The sequence below is a fragment of the Calonectris borealis genome, chromosome 2 (genome assembly GCF_964195595.1).
Source record: "Calonectris borealis chromosome 2, bCalBor7.hap1.2, whole genome shotgun sequence".
Taxonomy (NCBI): domain Eukaryota; kingdom Metazoa; phylum Chordata; class Aves; order Procellariiformes; family Procellariidae; genus Calonectris; species Calonectris borealis.
In genome coordinates this window covers 161,960,451-161,979,554 of record NC_134313.1, presented here as the reverse complement: position 1 = coordinate 161,979,554, position 19,104 = coordinate 161,960,451, and the positions used below count along the sequence as shown (strand labels likewise).

At 37.1% G+C, this 19,104-nt stretch overlaps 1 protein-coding gene across 13 annotated transcripts in view; it reads left to right on the top strand.

The window, feature by feature from the left end:
* Nucleotides 1-19,104, top strand: part of RBM33 (RNA binding motif protein 33) — a 108,558-nt gene that overhangs the window by 42,112 nt on the left and 47,342 nt on the right. For all 13 annotated transcript variants that reach the window (XM_075144157.1, XM_075144151.1, XM_075144155.1 and 10 more), the window contains one exon: nt 2,970-3,028. In XM_075144157.1, coding sequence (XP_075000258.1) covers nt 2,970-3,028 — 59 coding nt within the window. The remainder of the gene's footprint in view (nt 1-2,969; nt 3,029-19,104) is intronic.

Below are 19,104 nucleotides of genomic sequence, written 5' to 3'. Positions count from 1 at the left end.
TACACATTGGAGAATACAGTCAGATAGGTGCAAAGTTTATGGGGATTCTGTTGTTGAAAATGTGAGCCTGGAAGTTAAAAATGCCATGTCTGGAAGTGCATGATGTGCACACTTAGGTTCTGGTAGTTTTAATGGTGTGCTGTCATGTTTTAGTGTAGACTGGCATTTTTTTCCTCTCTAATTTTATGACAGGATTAAGCTCACATGCTTCTAATTGTCAGCACCAGGGACACTTTTTCTAACTGCAAATCATAGAAGTATAGTTTCTCAACATCTTTTTGGTTTGAGTTAGTCTTGAAATGCGTCAAATATATCAGTATTTTCTAAAATAGACTCAAACCTCCTGTAAATTGTTACGAAATTTTCATGTGAATAAAATAGCATGTATAAGAGCTCTAGTAGGCAGCTACTTCAGCCTGAAAGTGAGTTGAAGCACTCTTGAAGAATCCTATCATTGGCTTATTCCTTTGATGTCTTGAAGGCAAATCTCTTACAGTGGCCACCATCTGCCTGCCCAGCCTCAAATCTTGGTTCAGAAAAATAGTTACTTTCAAGTCAGTTTTGTTTCAAACAACTTTCTAGCCTTTGAAGCTTCATAAATGATTAAGAAGGACTCAGTCTATCAAAACCCCTAAAACGGTTACATGAGCCTCGGCGCGTACATGCTGCAGATACTGTTCAGTTGGCAGTCAGTTATGCCTTTTGTGGCATTTGAATCCCATGTCTTTTAGTTGCTTGCTTGTCATATAGTTTTCTCTTTTCTTTGTGTCCTATTTTGTAAATTAGTTTTGAGTTGTAAGTAGTAATTTTTGGCTGAATGCATGTCCGAATTTGAGTATGAGCAATTTACAAATGCTGGAGGACTGTACATAGATATACTATGAAATACTAATTCAACACGTGATAATAGGTATTGAGTTTTTTCCCCTTAATGTTTGTACCACAAATAACTATTTCAAGGATGCTGTGGTGCTGCTAAAATTGACATGTACTAATGAGCAGTTTATGGCAGCTCAGTAGATTAGTGTGCCATTTACCTTTTAAAAACTGTTTGGTGTCTTGGGAAAAATTACATTATAATTCTGCTAAATAATCAATAGGGGAATTGCTTCTTCATCTTTTCAGGTATAGCATTGGAATTTACGGCCAAAAGCAATTTAATCTTCTTAAAATAGTGTCTAACAACATGCTGTGTATTATTTTTGAAACATACTTTTCAAACCTATGGAAGATTTGACATCAGGAAAATGAATGCCTGTTTGAGACTTCTTTGCTGCTTCAGCAAGTGTCCAAGGATTGAAAAGGCACAGAGTTTGAACTACTATCTTTCATGAGTATTAAATTCATTTGGTTAAAATATATATATCTATATATACTACTGCCAGAGGCGGGATACTGAAATAGACACAAGTGCCCTGTTCAGTTGACATTTCTCTACATTTCCCACCTTACGCGATTTTTCTCAGTGCCTCTCTGACCTGTAATACCTGAGCTATTTTAGTCCTAGTTCTGTCAAGAGCACCCTGTCAATTTTTTCCAGGTGGCCATGGCTGTTTGGTATCGACAGATGTTCAATAGAAGCCAAAATGAGACTATTCAACTAATTTTCTCGTGTAACCCGATACAAAGTTTGTATGCAGTCCTTCGGTGCTGAAAGACTGGTGCAATTAGTTTATCCCATCAGTCCCCGAACTAGTAAACCACAAGTACTTAACAAAAGTGGATAGAAGCCAGACATGGACATGAACTAAAAATAAGCACTAATGCATTAGTTCTTGTGCCTCACTTACCAAAGAAAAGGGGATTTTTGAGGCATCTTATCAAACTCTATGCTGGGAAATGCAGCTAGTTTAAGGGAGGAGTTGGGTGTGTTTCTTAACATCTGTCCTGCTCTGAAGTGTAATACAGTAGTTGTTTACAAAGTCGATGTTTAACCCTGTCACTTTCAGAAATGCAAAAACAAATTGAAGAAAAATGAACTTACTAAAAGTTTTTAGTAAATGAGCAAACACATTCAGTGCTGTTTGATTGAAATGCTTTATTTAACTTCTCTAGGCCTTCTGTTTAACATTGAACATTTGTACTTTTAACACTTAGACAACTCAATGAGGAAAAAAAACAGCACTGGAAAATGGGAAATCTGTCATTACACTTTGTACTGGGGATTCAAATATAGATTCAGTCCCCAAGGTGATCCAGCAGTAGATGCTTTGTGCATTATGCCGTAATACTAAGTGAATATTTTGGGAAACTTTTTTTGTGACTAATCTTTTGAAATGCAGTTGTATGGACAAGTCATCCAGGTTAATGCCCCTGAAATCCTAATTTTGGAACTTATTTTTCAGGAAGGGGGTCTTCTAATTCTTCTTGGTGTTTTTTTATGAAATAGCAGTCTTTCATTCGAGATCAGCACAGTGATCACAGTTGCCTATACCATTATGGTGGCAAGGCCAGATTAAGTAGTTTTTGCTTGCTGTTAGTTGCCACTGTCTGCCTCATTTTATCCTCTTATGAACAGTGATTTACACCAGATAGAGCCTCTCATGCCCATGGTTGGTGGTGAGACTGGGAGATACCTAGGAAATCTTGAGGGGCGTGAAGCTGAGAAGGCAAATTAATCATATATTCTTCTATTTGAAACATGAAATTATTGTTAGAGTCTCTGTCAGCTTTGTCTAAGAGATGTCTTTGGCTGAGTAAGTATTCTAGTTTTCCTGCCTGCAACAAGGAGCAATTTAATTCTCGAAAATGCAGAATTAAATTATGTGAATTAACTAGGAGAATCCTAATTGCCCTGTTGCATGTTGTGGGGGAGGGAATGGTTACTTAAAGTTAATTGTAGGAACTGTGACATGTGAGGGTAAATGTAGCAGATTTTAATCATGGCTTCTTATTGCAATGGCTTTTGGAAATAACAGCAACAACTGTTAGGTAAAACAAATGGTGTTAAAAGGTGCTTCTTGTTTCAGTGCCCTTGCTGCCAGTTCCAGCCCAGCCAAGACCTGCTGTAGGACCCCAGAGATTTCCTGTGAGTAGCAGCTGTTTCTTCTTCTCTGATATGGATAAGCATACATTTGCAAGGAAATATTAATATAGCAAATAAAAGCTGTTCTAGTGAAATACAATTTTAAGGATTTGTAAATATTGACAATACACTCTGCAGTTGAAAATGTTTGTTAAAAGCTTAAGGTCAATGGATTTTTGAGAGTAGAATTAATTCTGTTTAACTGTAAAATTGTTGAACCAGTCTCTCCAGTGGGAGAGGCATGAATGCATCTTGTCTTAAGGAATATGGGCTTCATTTTATTACTTGACTCTTTCTGTATAAATAGAATCCTTATTTTATTTGGTATAATAAAAGGCTATTTGAAATAATCCCTAAGCTTAAAAAGCAGTATATATATTTTTATTGTAAAAATCAGCAAAATTTCATTTTTATCATTCCTTCAGGCATTTAAATGCTCTCATATTTTTATATAAAAAATGGGAATGGCATTGCATGACCTTGCTTTCTCATATATTTTGAACTTCCAAAACAAACAAGGCACCTAGCTGCTTCACTAGCCTAATTTCACTTGATAATTGTTTTTAGTTCTGTGAATGGAGAGAGTGCATACTTTTAGACCTTTTCTCATCATTTCACAATTTTGTGGTCCTGAACTTTTAGTTCAAGTGGTTTGCAGACTATCAAAATAAGCAAAAGAATAAATAGTTTGTGCAATATTGCCTTAAATATTTTCAAATAAAGACTCATATGTTAAGTTTCCCAAATATATAAAACACACAAAAATTATCCTCTGTTAATGTGTGCAGTGTTGAAGGAGGAAAGTAGATGTTTGTGAACATCTGTGTAGCATCACACAATAAATTACTTGCATAGAGATCAGATGTATTTGAAAGAAGCAGGTTTCAGAAACCTGCTGTGACTTTTGATTGCCATGTGCATACCTGGTTGGTTTTGTCGCAGGATATTTTTCAACAGGACATCTAGCTGAGGAATTGTGATGTCCCTATTTCATACAGAACTGAGTTTTTAAATTGCCATGTTTCTTCTGTGAAGTGTAAAAAGGTTAAGCAGTAAAACCACAGTTTCATCAAGTAAATTCATGTTATATAATTTCATCATCAACACTTTAACCGGAGATGTTTTTCTATTAAAAAATACTGCGGTTTTCAGAGGAAATACTTTTCTTCAGCAGTCTTTAGTATTATGTGGAGACCTTACTAACATTTTAAAAGTAATTTTAATTGTTTTTTATGAAAAAAGTATTTTGCATTTGTTTTTCTTTGACACTAAGTTGCTTTGCCAATAAACACAATTTGGGATGGAAGAGAAATTGGAGGACAAGGAATATCTGTAAAGGCATTGTAATTGACATCTTTGAAGTGTGTTTCCATCAGTGTAGAAAAATTGGAAATTAATTTTTTTAAATTGACTGTGAAATTAGATTTTAATTCTGTTCACTTTTGGTTTTGCAAGTTGAGAAGTACTGCAAACGTAGCTAATCTTGCAGGCAACAGTTTTTAAAAGGGAATAAAATAGATTGAACATTTTTGGTAGGACTCTTGCTCCTTTTCCCTGAAGGAAAATACTTGACTGCTTGCTGCCTTTTTATGTAAGCAATGCACTAGCAAAGAGTCAGTGTAATTCTTTTTTCATAAAGAGGAGGAGGGCTAGCTTAACTAAGAGCATCCAGTACTGTGATTTGGTTGCCCTGAGTGTGGGTTGTTTTTTTTTTTTTCTACTTCAGCTAGTAACCTGCTATATGACCCTGAGAAAGTTACTTAATCTTTCCATGACTCAGTGAGTTATAAAATGGGTATAATATGGACTTCCCTTACAAAGTACTTTATAAATTTTGCATAGGTTATCAGTCATATTAGGATTAGGAATTACGTGTCACTGTGTACATATCTCATGTTTTTTTTATTAAATATAGTATGTTAGCTCTTGAGCTGAAGACAAATTTACTTTCTGACTTGGACGTTTTATCTTGCAGAACTACCTTTTTTGCTATGTTACATGTCAAATGCCTTTGTGCCGTTATAATTCACTTGTTTATGTATAAATGTTGACTTATAGCAATACAGCAATGGTTAGACAACTTTGACAAGCCATTTGAAAAAGATCAAAGTAGTATTCCAGACTATAGTTCATTCATCCTTTTCCTCACTGTAGAAAGAATCTCTGGATATGTAATAACTTGAATTTGCTCTTGTTTTTAGGATTGCCTAATCAAAGGATAATAGTCAACTGATTTTTCCTATTGCTTTGTTTCTAAAAAACTATGGGGTTAGAACTAAGTATTTGTGGCCCGTTTTCCCCTTTAACTTTGAAATGGATGGTTTATTTTGATTGAATGTGGCAGAGGTGGAAATGTTAAAGGTAATGAAATTCTTGCAAGGGAGAGACCTAAAAGTGGCTAGTGCCCTAACTGAAGGAAAAATTGCCTCTGAGTTCCTATTTTATCTGGGAGAGAAACCTCTCAGCACAGAGAGCCTGTGTGTTCTCCGAACATGGGAAGAGCTTCAATCAGAGCTAATCAATTGCAAGTCGTAAATCCATTGGAAACCAGGTGTTATTAATTTAGGGCTAATGAAGTGACTTGTAACCATGTAATGGTTAATTCTTACAGCCTTTTGCAGAACGATGTAATTGAAGAGTTGAACAAAGTTGTGATGGATGTGTTAGCATATTGGTGTGAGTTCTAAATTACAAGAAATAATGTAGTACTAAATCAGGGTAATGTTGATCAGGATTGAACCTGCTTGGAGTTGGGACTGATTAAATTTACATAACCTTGAATCTAAATTTTAATATTTCAGGATAGGGCTCATTGTTCAATTATTTCTTACTTAAAGCTTAACTCCTGAATTGTTTAGAGAGGAAGTACTAGAAAGGACATAAAGGAATGCATCTGTGTTCCCTACTTAGGGTTATTTTAACATTTACAGTTATCTTGAATCAAGCAAGGAAGTTGTCTGTCTCTTATTCTGTAAGCATTCAAGGTGACAGTGTGAATGATGTTTGAGAGCTATATTCAACTGGTTAGGACTGAATAAATAGTGGATCTGAGGCATGTTATAGCTGAGAAATGTGGTGAACTTGTGGTAACTGGGAGTTGAAGACCTGAGTTCTGCAAAGACTTCTATGCTTGTCTGAATTGCGCAGTACTTTCCAGGTGGCTGTAGTTGATGCTGATATTTCTCTGGGTATTTGAATTAATGTGGAACTGTGCAAGTGCCAGCTGCATGTTTTCTTTAAACTGTTTAAAGAACAGATTAAGCTAACCTCTTTGGCAGAGTCCTTCTGAAGGTCTTGCTTTATCATCTGCCTTTGCTTTAAAGTGGTTAAAATTTTTCTGAGTTCCTGTCTCAGTGTCACGGTTGGTATTTCACAAATAACAGTCTACTTTGGGGACTGGAGGAAGGTGACACACTTTATTCATAAACTAATTGTATGGGTCTTCTGAACTTTTCACATATTTTCTAACCAAATTATTGATTCTGTGGATGCCCCAGTGCAGGTATAGAGCCTATGGTTTTTCTTGTTATGCAAGAGGGGCCATTGTGGTTCTTGTCCTCCGGTGTTTGTTATCTGGGCTAATTTTTCTTTCAACTCCTGCATTCTGTGAAGCAGGGTGGGGTAAAACAAGGGAAGAAGAAATTAAATAGAAAATGGAAGAGGCGATTCTAAACATTTTATATGTAGGTTGCTGCTAACTGACTATTATAGAGGCCAGATCATGACTTAATGTGAAACTAGGAGCAAGGTTGATGGTCCAGATCTTTTCATCCCTTATGCAGGTCCACCAGCACATTCTGTGTGTGAAATATTTCAATGTTTGCCTGAAGAAAAATTTATAAAGACTTTTGCTTCAAACATCATTTATTTAACTTAATGAACACTGAAGTAATACTCATATGTGGTACCTCTGCAATTTTTTAAGAACATATAAAAGTGGAACGAGTGTTGTCATGCCCGCTTTGGGATAGAGTGTGGCAGAGGGAAGGTGTTTTCACTGTCAACATTCTTCAGCCAGAAATTGTGAGGTATCCCTAGCATCCAAATTTGGGGCTGGAGTGGGGTATTTGGAGTGACGAGGAAGGTTGGGAGAACCTGCCTAACACTGCTCAAGGCAGAAGAGAGGAATTCCTCAGATCTGAGGCCATTCCTCCTCTGTCTCTGCCCTGGATCCTCCTCTGAAACTGCCGCAGAGAGAGCAGAGCCTGTTAACGCAGCTGTGCATCTTTATCCAGGAGAGTTTTCAGGAAATTGGGATAAATTCTGCTTTAGCTCCTGTCCTTAACCTGACACCCTGGATGTGGGGCGAGCTGGGCAGATGTCCATCCCACAGACACATTTTATTAACTTTAGTCAACTTGAGTTTCATAGCTGCAGTTAGGAATAGTCTGAAGTGGCACGAAGCACAAGCTGAACTGGCACTAGTGTCTGCCTGACTAATTTATGCCAGGGAGGCTTTGATGCTTTTTAATGCACAAAGCTTTTCTCCTCTGATAGGACACCTTAGTGCACTGGGTACCTTTTAGGTAACTGTTGAATTGAAGTCTGAAAAAGTTGAATTGTATAACATAAATTATGTTTTATTCAGTATAAAAATAAGACTTTAATAGAGCAACTTGTCCTCAGGCCCTTGTGAATATTCTACATCGCATGTCTTTTCAGTTCCCAGGGGTTTTTGATCTGATTTGGTTTTGGAATTTACCTTAGAATTTCCTTTCAAAATCATCTTCATCCCAAAAGAATACTTGATTTTTTTTTCTTCCTTAGACTGCAAAAACCTTAGTAAACTTTATATTCCCATTAAACATGCTTCCATGTGATCTACAGGACATCAGGTGTTGTCTTAAATGGATGCTGTGAAAGGCAGTTGATTAATCTTGATTCAGTTTTTCTCACCATTTCTGAAAGCTCTAGTCTGACGAATTCTGAGCTTTCAAGTGTTGTTTGAAATTCATACACTGCTTTTAAATACTTCTTTATGCTTTAATCTGTGAGAGGTTTTTAAACAGGTGCCCAGTTGTTGCTCAGAACAGAGGTCACTGGCTTTATTGCCACTTGCTTGAAACGTTTCTTTTAGGCAAACAACGTATTAGTGCTATACAAATTAATTATAAAAGGTACATTAGAATACGATTGACTGCTTTTTCCCCAAAGTGGCCCTTGGACTGACTTGGATCAGCCTACAACACCATTTTAGCAAACTTGGGTCAATTTAATAGATATTACAATGTATGTGGGTGTGTGGGTGTGCCTTTATGTAAACACCTCTTGCAGTATGTAGAAGCAGAAATTTGCGGTGCTTTTGAAAACAAAACTCCTTGCGATAGTGTTTGCTGTTTGTTGTGGGAAATGCAAATAGGGAGTACAATTTTTTTCCATCATTTCAAATTCGATTGTGAGTTGCTATGAGTGAATAAGGGTTTTAGCAACTTTTTCTAAGGTCGTGGCTCATATTCTCCAGTATTCACAGTAAGGACAATTTAAACAGTCCTGCATCTGAGTACAGGCAGTTGTTTTAAACTGATATTTAGTAAGTAATGATATTTAGTAACTAGTACATATTTGCAACAGTATATATGTAGGAGACAAACTGTTAATGGAAATAAGCCGCTTGTGAAAATGATTCTCACAATTATTCTGCTTTAGCTATGGCTTTACTATAATGAGTAACAGTAAATGAAATTTTCACTCTATTACTGTGTAGCAGTGGCACATCACAGGTAGTGTAGAAAGCATTTTGTTTTCATTTAACGGGATACATGGTATCAGGTGGTGTTGATTGACATTTCTTGGATAGTGCTTTATACAGCATTTCATGCAAATCATGTTTGAATGAGAATGCTGCATCAAATTACATTTCTTTCAGATTATAGCCCTTGCAGATGTGAGACAGAGCTTGTTCAGCAGCTAGCAAAAAGCTTTCGTTTTTAACACTTACTGTTTTCACAACTTGACTGCAAAGCCCTATAATTACAGCACTTAAGATAGTGAAGGAATGACGGACACTTTCTCTTATCAGATCTATAAGTAGTAGCAAGCAGATGCAGCATGAGATCCCTCCAGCTGTCAAATATTGTCAGGCTGGCATAGAGGGAATGCAGTTTAAAATGCAGGTGACATAATACCCAACATCCTCCATTTGCTAGTGGGCTTCTGATTAATCACGATTACCATACATTATCATACCATCAAATTTAATCATATCAATGAATTCCCATCTGCAGGAGGAGCAGCAGCAGCTAAACATGATGGTAACAGCTATTAAATAAGAAAGAAATAGATGGTTTCTAAATGCAGTAACCCTTTAACTTATCATACTAGCTCCAGTGTGCACAAGCTCTGTAGATACTAAAATCAAACAGAAAACTTGTTAATTTATATGTCATAGTTATTGTCATTTACCTTTCTGTTAAGTAATTACTATTTAACACTGCCAAGGAAACTGGAGTTGTAGATATTTTTATTTTTTAAAATTTTTTTTTCTGTGTTAATGATGCTAGATTTTCTTCAGTCTCAGCTTTATTTAGTACCTACTAAATACAGAATCACAGAATGGCTGAGGTTGGCAGGGACCTCTGAAGACCATCGTGTCCCACCCAGTGCTCAAGCAGGGTCACCCAGAGCTGGTTGCCTAGGACCATGTCCAGACGGCTTCTGAATATCTCCAGGGATGGAGACTCCACAGCCTCACTGGGCAACCTGTGCCAGCACTCACTCATATAGCTATATGGCTATTAATTAGGCATCTATATGCGTAATATGTTTTTCTCTTTGCTTCAATAAAAATCTGTGCTTTCCTCACAAGGCTTAAAAGTTCAAACTTCGTTCATACAAATATATCAAGATCACAGTATATAGCACTATATATATATAAAAATATGTATCTACATCAAAACTTTTTTACTCTGAGCGCTGGTGCAGTTTGCCCAGCGAGGTTGCAGTGTCTCCATCCTTGGAGATATTCAGAAGCTGTCTGGACATGAGTTAATTTAGAAGAATATTATGGGTTGCCGGTAGGATACCCAAAAAGGAAAAAATGTTCAGTCCTTCATACTCAACATGTGGATAGTACTTGCAGGCACATTGGGAGCTCTAGGTATGTAAAGTTCTTGCACCCAAATGTTTGCAAGGTCAGAGATGTGTAAAACAGCTCCAAAATGAGATTTCCGTACAGAATTAAAAATCTGATTTAACTACTAAATAGTCAGGTCTGAAATGGCATTTTCTCATACAGAGCAAAGTCCAGGTTAGCAGCAATTCTAATACTTGTCTCCTACAAAGCTGGCTGCTTCTTGACTTTTTTTTTGTAGCAATCTGAGCATTTTTCATTGAAGTGAGAAGCATCATCCCCAAGTCACGTGTATTTATCTTTGAGGTTCTCAGATTGTTTTAAAATTAGCTGTAACTGCACCTTCAAGCTTGGAGTGTAATGTAGAAATCCTGAATTTGATATTCATGATCCAATTTAGTTCTGACCTCAGAGTTGTTTCTAATCATCAGGTCACCAAGATACACTAGGTCAATAAACACTGTAATAATATTTCCACGGAGTAGTCTCTGGTAAGTCTAAGGATAAAGTATGAATTTTGTTAGATGTTTTATCTCAATAGTTCTGAAAGCAGAGGAGGTCCAAAACTTTTGGGTCCCTAATTTTTTACGCATCCCTAAAACTGTTAGCTTTCAGCACAGAAATATGCAGAAGGATTTTATTGTCTTTAAATAAAATGATTATGAAATTCTCTTCTTTCAAGGGAGAGTTCATCATTCTGAATGGCACTAATGTCTCTTATACTTTTTCTCCAATTTCTGTTTGTGATATTTCTATATTGTACTTAATCTTAAAAAGTTAGAGGGCACCAAAGAAAAATAATCACACACACTTCTACACCACACCCCTGAAGAGGATTACAAACTAAAGTGAAACTGAATCTTCCAAATGAATTAGTTTAAAACACCTGTTTAAGAAAGTAGTTAGGTTTGTGCTCTATTCCGAGAGGTTTAGATTTAGTATTCCTTCAGGCAGTGCAGGCTGCTACAACTTGTCTGTCATGCTATTTCTTATTATGGCCTGTCTCTCCTTGCTGGAGACACTCTTCCTTCATCCATACAAAACAGATGGGAGCATGGTTTTTCTGTACATCAACAGTGTTAGGAATTTAAAGCTAGAGTTAGGATTTAGTTAACAACATTTTTCTGTATTTCATTTAGGAGTGTTTTCTGAGAATTGTTCTTGAATGGGACCACTTGTCCTGCAGATTTTCCTTTTCTAATGTATGTCCCTCGATGGTAGAGCAGATGGAGGTGCAAGAACCCTATCTGTGAAGCAATCCTTCTCCGTAGCACTGGTTGCTTATGGGCTGTTCTGCTTTGTGGCTTCTCTTACAGAAACACACTGAAGTTGTGAGTATTTTTGTCTCCATTTGGAACATGAATATGTCCCTGCTTGATGTATTTGGGGGGGATGCCCTGAAACTTGCTGAAAAGGGATACTTTTAATATCCAATGGATCTAATTTTTAGCTTTAGTCTCCTGAAATGTTTGGGATTGTCTTAGTGTGCTGGGAGTATCCTTCTTTTTCTGTATTGCCTGTGTCCTTATTTTAGCTACTTGATCATGAGTTGGCTTAAATACCAAGGGATTCCATGCCTTTCTCTCCTTGCTTGTACTGGTTTTCCATGATGGCTGAATTCCATTTTGGGACCTTAAACAGTGAAATCAGGCATTGGTGATTTCTCTTACAGATGACCTGGACTTGTACCTAAACATCCCAACACACTTTCTTATCTCTTGGAGTTGTGTATTATCAAAGAGAAGCTTGTCCAAGTTATGTGGAACATTTTAATATTAAAAATTGCTGTCGGCTCAGTTGAGGAAAATATCAACCCGTTCTCTCTCAGACTCAATCTGCCTGTAATACTAGGATCTGTGCAGTCCACATACTTGAACCAGCACTTGCTATCTCCTTGCATTTTCCCCTCTGAAAATATATTCCAGAAGCTTTGAAAAGACTCCTGTATGGGTAGCATACATTCATTGTCTTGAGTTTTATGATCACTCTGAACTTTAATTTTTGTCCTTGATTGTAATGTATTTAAGGCATGAATTTTTATATAAGGTGGTCTTATAATACTAAATCCATTGGGAAAATCATGGTGCTTGCTAGTTTTTAGTTCACCTTGATGGAGTTACATGATTGTCATTGACATCACAGGGACATTAATGAGTCATTTAAACTATATTTGAGGAAATATCAAAATACATTTTATTATGAAACTTCAGTGAATCATTCCCTTTCTGTATGCTGTGCACAGTAAATGAGTGTTATGAAACTTGAATGTGAAGAGCCATGGTTTGTGGGATTTCTACTTGAAAATTTTTGAACCATATCCAAGATACATGAAGGAGGGCTTCTTATGCAGGAGGATGGGAAGTCAGTTCCTTCCATTGGAAGGATGCATTTGGGCATTTTAGGAAAGCTTTTCAAAAAGTCCTGAAATAAGAGGATTAACATCTTGTGACAGATGGCTATAGTTTTAATTGTCATAGGTTATAGTGGTCATTATTCTTTGCATTTAAACCATATAAGAAGAATTAACTGAGTGGCCCTGCTTAACTGTCAATGGGGTTCTCCTAGCTCTTTGCATTTTAAGTGAGATTAATAAATGAAAACATGTTGTAGAGGCAGGGTGTAATTTATTGAAAGATTCATGAAGTTTCAATGACATTGTTAAGGTATTTAATTAGTCTCATGAAAAAAAGTAGAGTGACCCTTTTAGAGAAGCTGATAAGTCGTATAATAGCTGTTAGATCCTCTTTATTCCTTGCTTTATAAGATTAACTTTGTGCTAAGCAATTTATGCTAAGTTTTCCCTTTTATTGGTAACCAAAGTTATCTGTGCTTCATGAATAGATTATTGGAGATAACATCATGTAATTAACAAGAGATGCAGAAAAGTAAAAGTACAATTTGTGTAAGAATTGTATGAGAGAGAATGTTAATTTCTTAACTAGGAAGGATATTTAAAGGGATAAAAGGAAGGCAAAATAGTGCAGTTCTTTGAAAGGATTAAAGTAACCTTATCTCGTGTTCTTTCAGAAGGTGGGATTGCCTGAGTGTGTGAAAGTCGTGTTCAATGAGCTATTCACAACTCTAATGAATTGTAGACACAAGTTTGCATTACATTTTTTTTTCCAAAAGTGATTGATAAGGTGTAAGTTATGCCTTAGCTATATTGAATAATGGAAGTTAGTAAAAGGGGAAATTGTGCAACCTGCAGGCATGTGGAATTGTATAAAAAAGTCAATCTGAGGTGCTGTAAATTATAGTGTGTGGGAAGGAAGAGTGGGTAGATTTTTTTCTTTTTTTTCCCCAGAGTAAATTTCACAAAATTAAAGATTTAAGACAATAAAATACCTGTCAGTAGCACTTCAGTGTGCGGTTATCTTCTCCTTTTAAGTATTTCTAAAATGTCTGTGATTGTGGTCTCTTTGGAAATCCACACAGAACCCCATTTCCAGTGTGATTTCCTTCTAGACCTCAGTTCTTGTATTCAAAAAAAAAAAAAAAAAAAAAAAGGGACTTAAGAATTTTCAAAGTAAAATTGTAAGAGGTTAAACTAAACGAGAGTTCATCACATTCCTTAAAAACAGGAAAAAGTATACACCAAAAATTACTTTCTTTGGTAGTTTAAGAAAAATCTTGATGTTTAGTACCTTGCTTTCATGTTCAGGCATTGGTATGTTTTGGTTTTCACAGAAGATACGAAAGAATGGCCAGAGCTGCCACCCCTCGCAGCCCACAAAGCCTTACTGAGACAACCATTCAAGAGCCCTCCAGCTTTCAAAAATCACAATTTCTCTCTCAGGTCTTTGAAATACTTGTTAACGCCAGGGCTGCAGGTAGTGGTTTAGGAGGAACTACAGAGCTGAAGTGGTTGCAGTTTTGTGAAGGGATATGTGTCAGTTGGTTAAGGGCTTCTAGGCCAGACTGTGACATGGTGGGTACGTCTGCTTCAGGTCTTGTGCGTTTTCTGATTCTGTGCTCTTTCTGTGACTAGCTTTACATCTAGCTAAAAGCTCCATTTTAGGAGTCTTTCCTTGCAATTTGATGCACTTTTACTAAATAATCGGTCTAGTAATTATACTAAATAATCAACAATAATGATACTAAATCAATAATAATGACACTAAATAATCAATCTGATAACAATGAGAAGGGGAGAAGACTCTTCCAAAAAGTTACTGAATAAACTCTGCCGAGTCTTTCTCATACGGATGTTTGGTAACTCAGTCTTTGGAACCGTTGGCTGTACGAATGTGGTCCAGCCTTGTGGGGTCTCACTGGACAGGCACGTAAATATTTTGTCCTTTCCCCCGGTGTCACAGTTGGCTCCAATCTTGGACTGAAATGTAGAACCTTGCAGCGTTGGCTGATCATATGAATTTGCAATTCTCCTTTTTGTTTGGTTGAACCCTGTTAACTTGAAAATAGGTATTTTGAAGACTGAGGGATTTATTAAGTAGGGAAGTTTCCTAAAAGGTATAATAATGGTGAAGTAATAGTTAAAATTATTTTTTGTAGGGATTCTTGGTTGACGTGTGGACTGAATAGTTGGTTGTAATTTGAAACTGTCCAGATAGCAAAAGCATGAAAAATGGGAGTAACTACTGTGCATATAAAGATTTATTATGCATCTATGTTACAGTATGCTTATTCTATCAAAAATAGACCATTATGAAAACTGGCTTTTGCACCTGCTCTTCATTAATTTTTGAAGTTAAATAGCTCTGCGTGGTCTTTTCTACAAAATATCAGAGGGCACTTGGGGGTTATTAGCAGCAAATACTTGCTGAATGTAGAGTTTAACACTAATGGTAAAATAAGGCACTCCTAGAATTATAGTTTAACTACTGTTAAGAAGAAAAATAACAAACAAACAAAAATCCAAAACCCCACACTCAAAAACTTTAAGTAATGGAGAACTGTTTTATTACTTTGTACTATTTTTAGGACAATTAGAGTTTGGCATAAGTAAAAGTTAAAGTTGTAGCATTAGTGTATTCCTATTAAACTGGGGGGGGGACCAAACTGTAATTGTATTTCAGAATAATAGACAAGCACCTCATAATTTAGAAAAATATCCACCATAGTTCACATATTTTCTTCCAAAAAAAAAAAAAAGGTTCATTTGTGTCTGGAAGTAGTAGCTCTGGTTGAACCTTAGAGTTTGTTTCACATGTAGTGTGTGAAATTAATCCATCATACAATCAAATTCATGTTGGAATTGTCCTGAAAGCTTTTTCAGAAGAAAAATCTCAGCAATGTAAAATCTGAAGATACAAGCTCCCCCCCGACCCATGTTACTGTAATTTTGGGGCAGAATTTTGTTTCACTCTTCAGGGACAGTAGAAGCAAAGCTAGTTTAGGAAAAAAGTGAAGGTCAGTCTTTTTTATGGATGTTTTTTAGAAGCAAATATTGGTAATTCGTTTTTTGGCAAATAACAAATGTCTTTGCAATTAATTTTGCATGATTGGCCTTTGGTTATCAGCCAAAAAATGTGATCAGTCATATTTTAGTAGTTCTTCAAAATGTCATATACATAAAGTTAAAATCTGTTCAGTGATCCAATAAGTAGGTATTTCTTAGTGATACTGTGATGTGATTCATATCAGCCGTACTTCTGTAGTTTTGCCATTTTTGAAATTTTTAGGTTTCAAAAAGCCCAACCTGCTGTTCCATTGTACATGGAATAAGTGCTCTGGCAGGGAAGGGTCATTGTTTCAGCACTAATGAATCCTGACATTGAGGGACAACTCATGTTTGTTGCATGATATAAAAAGGATCTTCATGTTACTTTAAACACAAAATGGAGAAGGAGGCTTGGCTTCAGGATTAGAAAATATTTGTTGTATTTAAAAACTTCTCAGCCTCAAAGTTTAACTGGAATCTTAAGAAGTGGGGAAAAAAACAGAATTCTTAACTGTGAGGGATGGAAAAAAAGAGAGGGCAATAGGAAGAGTTCCAAACTTCAAATACTTCCTTCTTGCTCTGATTTTGTTGGAGTGTTTTGGAGTTATTTTGACCCAAACTTGTGTTGTGGGATATACTTGTATGAAATATATCACTAATAAAACTAGAGCAAAAAAATATTTTCTCAATGTATTTTGGTGGGCATTTGCTGGGATTTTTGGATACCAGCTTTTGGATAAGAGTTGGATAACTGTTAGTTTGTCTAAAATCAGTGAAAGTATTTAGAGGACAGTAAATATTTGCTGCTTAAATTAAGCTGGATGGAGACCTTTGGTACTGAAGAGAGCTTGAAATCAGTATTGCTTACATTTTTAACGGTAAAATATCTTGTTGGTTATTGGTTTCTGTAATTTTTTTTGTAAATAAACTATAATATCTTTTTTTTTTTAGAAGTGTGACCTTTCTTAGATCTAAAATAACCTTGTATTACTCAGTTCTAAAACTTAACTAAAGCTTATTTCATAAGGGTTTAAAGGTTCATTATGATGGGAAATACAAAGCTGCTGTCAGCATGTGTAGTACTACCAGACTTCTGTGGTTTGAACCAAGGTGTTGTGCTGGTTGCCTGCCTCATTTTGAATCGTTTTGGTTGAAATTTTCCAAATACTTTGATTCCAAGATTGAAACAGTAGAAAAGTATTGTTATGCCTGAGTGAGTTGCTTAGAAATGTTTTATTATTGCTCAATTTCTCAAGGAAGGAAGTTGAGTTTGGCTGCACTGAGGATGTTTCAGTACATAAAAGCTGTGAAATTCAACAGGACTTCCCATGCATTTGCAATTCCGGGCTGCTTTGGGATGAGGTAGATCTGGGCATAATAACAAGGGTGCGGGTTGGCAGGAGAGGGAAAGCTGGTATGAAGAAGTGTCTATTTAAAATACAAGCAGAGGATCTTTTTCAACCTGTGCTTTTATTTACTTTTCCTTCCCTGGCAGGAAAAAGAGGGGAAATTGCCCTGGACTAAGTGTACAGGCAAGAAAGACAGGGTCTGGGTGGGGCAAATAGGAGCTCCTGATCGGCTGCCCTAAGCCAAGAGCACTAGTTTGGGAGCTGGGAAGCTGGATCCACGGTGGGATTGGAAACCAGCGGGCAGAGTGAAAGGATGAGAGAATGTATCTGAAGAGCAAGCAGGATCAGAACAGTAAGGCTGATCAGACAAAGAATTAATAGTGGGAAAGATGCTTGAGACTGGGTTACACATTTGGTCATAGAAGCAGACATGCCTGCTTATTTTGTAGTCTAAGGCTATATTTTGTAGTCTAGCACTAAAACTGAAGTTCGGGAGTGAGGGGAGAGGCTGATAAGGATCTGTTACCTCGACCAGGGCAGAATACATTGAGTTTGGAAGAAGCAGGTAGAGGAGACTGTGGTCACTGCAGTGCCATTTGGTGCTTGGAAACAAGCCAGCCAGATCATTACTCCTGCCAGTTCTTCAGCTCGGGTGGCAAATATGTGATACTTATGCTTTATTAGCTCAGGTTTCAGTATATTTCCACATAATTTGTTTTTTGCTGTCTATTTTAGAAATAACGAAGATATATGTAGGCATATATTGTGTCTAGGGAAAAATACAGGGAGAATTTTAGAGCTTCCAAGTCAAGCTCTCAGAAAATAGGAAGAAGCAGGTTGTCTGTCGAGACTGCTTTCTCTCCCCAAGTGCAGTATGTTCATGTGACTACGTGTGGTAAATAAGATGCAAGCTAAAAACCATCTTGTGTGAAAACTGCCCTGATGAACCGGTTTCTCCCCTCCCTGTGTTGCAATGACCTTATGCATTATGCGGTGATAAACTAATAACTAAATAGCTAAATATCAGTTGGTTTGCTGGGTGCCTCCCTCAAGGCCGTGCAGCTTGTGGAAGTGCTGTGTATTCCCTAGGTGGCTGTAAAAGCAATGCTTTGAGAAACAGGCTTTTATCACCGAGGCTTCAAAGATGAGGGAATGCATTTAACCTTAGTTTGAAAGTACCTCTGGCAGCTCCTACGTGCGGTGACGGTAGAGGTGCGTTTTGGGAGTGAAGGGTCAGGATCCTCAAGGTTTGTGTTCAGTTGCTCTTTTGGCAGGCAGCCAGTGCTGTCCTGCTCAACACGGGGGAAGGGCAATGCAGTTGCACAGCCTTGTTCAGCTAAACCTGAACAGATTTTGATGGGACAAATAAATGTCACTTTCTCCATCCCAAATAGCTCCCTCTTCCTCCAGCTGCTGTTGTTTGCAGACAGCCTGTGCAATTCAAAGGCATTAGTCTCTTCTGAGGTGGCAAGAATATTTTGTGTTGGTAACTGTTCACTTGCAGAAGCGTAGCAGCTCCTCCTGCAAACAGTATGTATGTTATGAGGACTGTCATGCTTGAGTGTAATATAATGTCTTTCCACTAAATGAAATACCCACAGGAGACTGGCTGACTAGGAGCACTGGCAACGGGATATAGACCCTTTAATCTCTAGGAACGATAAAGTATTTACAGTTGATGGCTGTATAATGGCATAAAATAAGTAGTCAGAGTCTCGCTTCCCAGTGAGAGGTCTTAGTATCTCACATATCCGCGTTTAGGTTTTTCAAGAAGGCCACAGATCTAATAATGGCTGTGATCCTTAGCGCCTCCCTCATCTACTTGTTTGGGCCTTGCCAATCCCAGTTGTGTTGTGCTGGTAGAAGAGTGCGAAGCAGCTTTATCTTGTGCTACTTCGGTAGTGAGTGGACTTCAATTTCCAGGGCAAATACCCATTTTTGCTGTGTGAGAAATGCTTTTCCTAAAATGCTAGTATTTTTGCAGTACAAATAAGATAGAGTGAGACTGCGCATTCTGTTGGTGAGGGCAGCTCAACAGATAAATGATAAGCAACTTAGTTGTTTGGTCCTTTGACCATATTTCAGTCTAGCGGGGAGTGTTTGGTCTGAAATCTGTTTTGGGAAGCTTGTCTTCAGCAATGGCAAGCTTTAAGCTTTAAGGTGAGCATCAAATATAGACAGAATAGATGTCACCACTGATTTCAGAATCTGTATAAAGAGGAAAACAAGGATGTTCTTAGATTATTTTCATTACTTATTT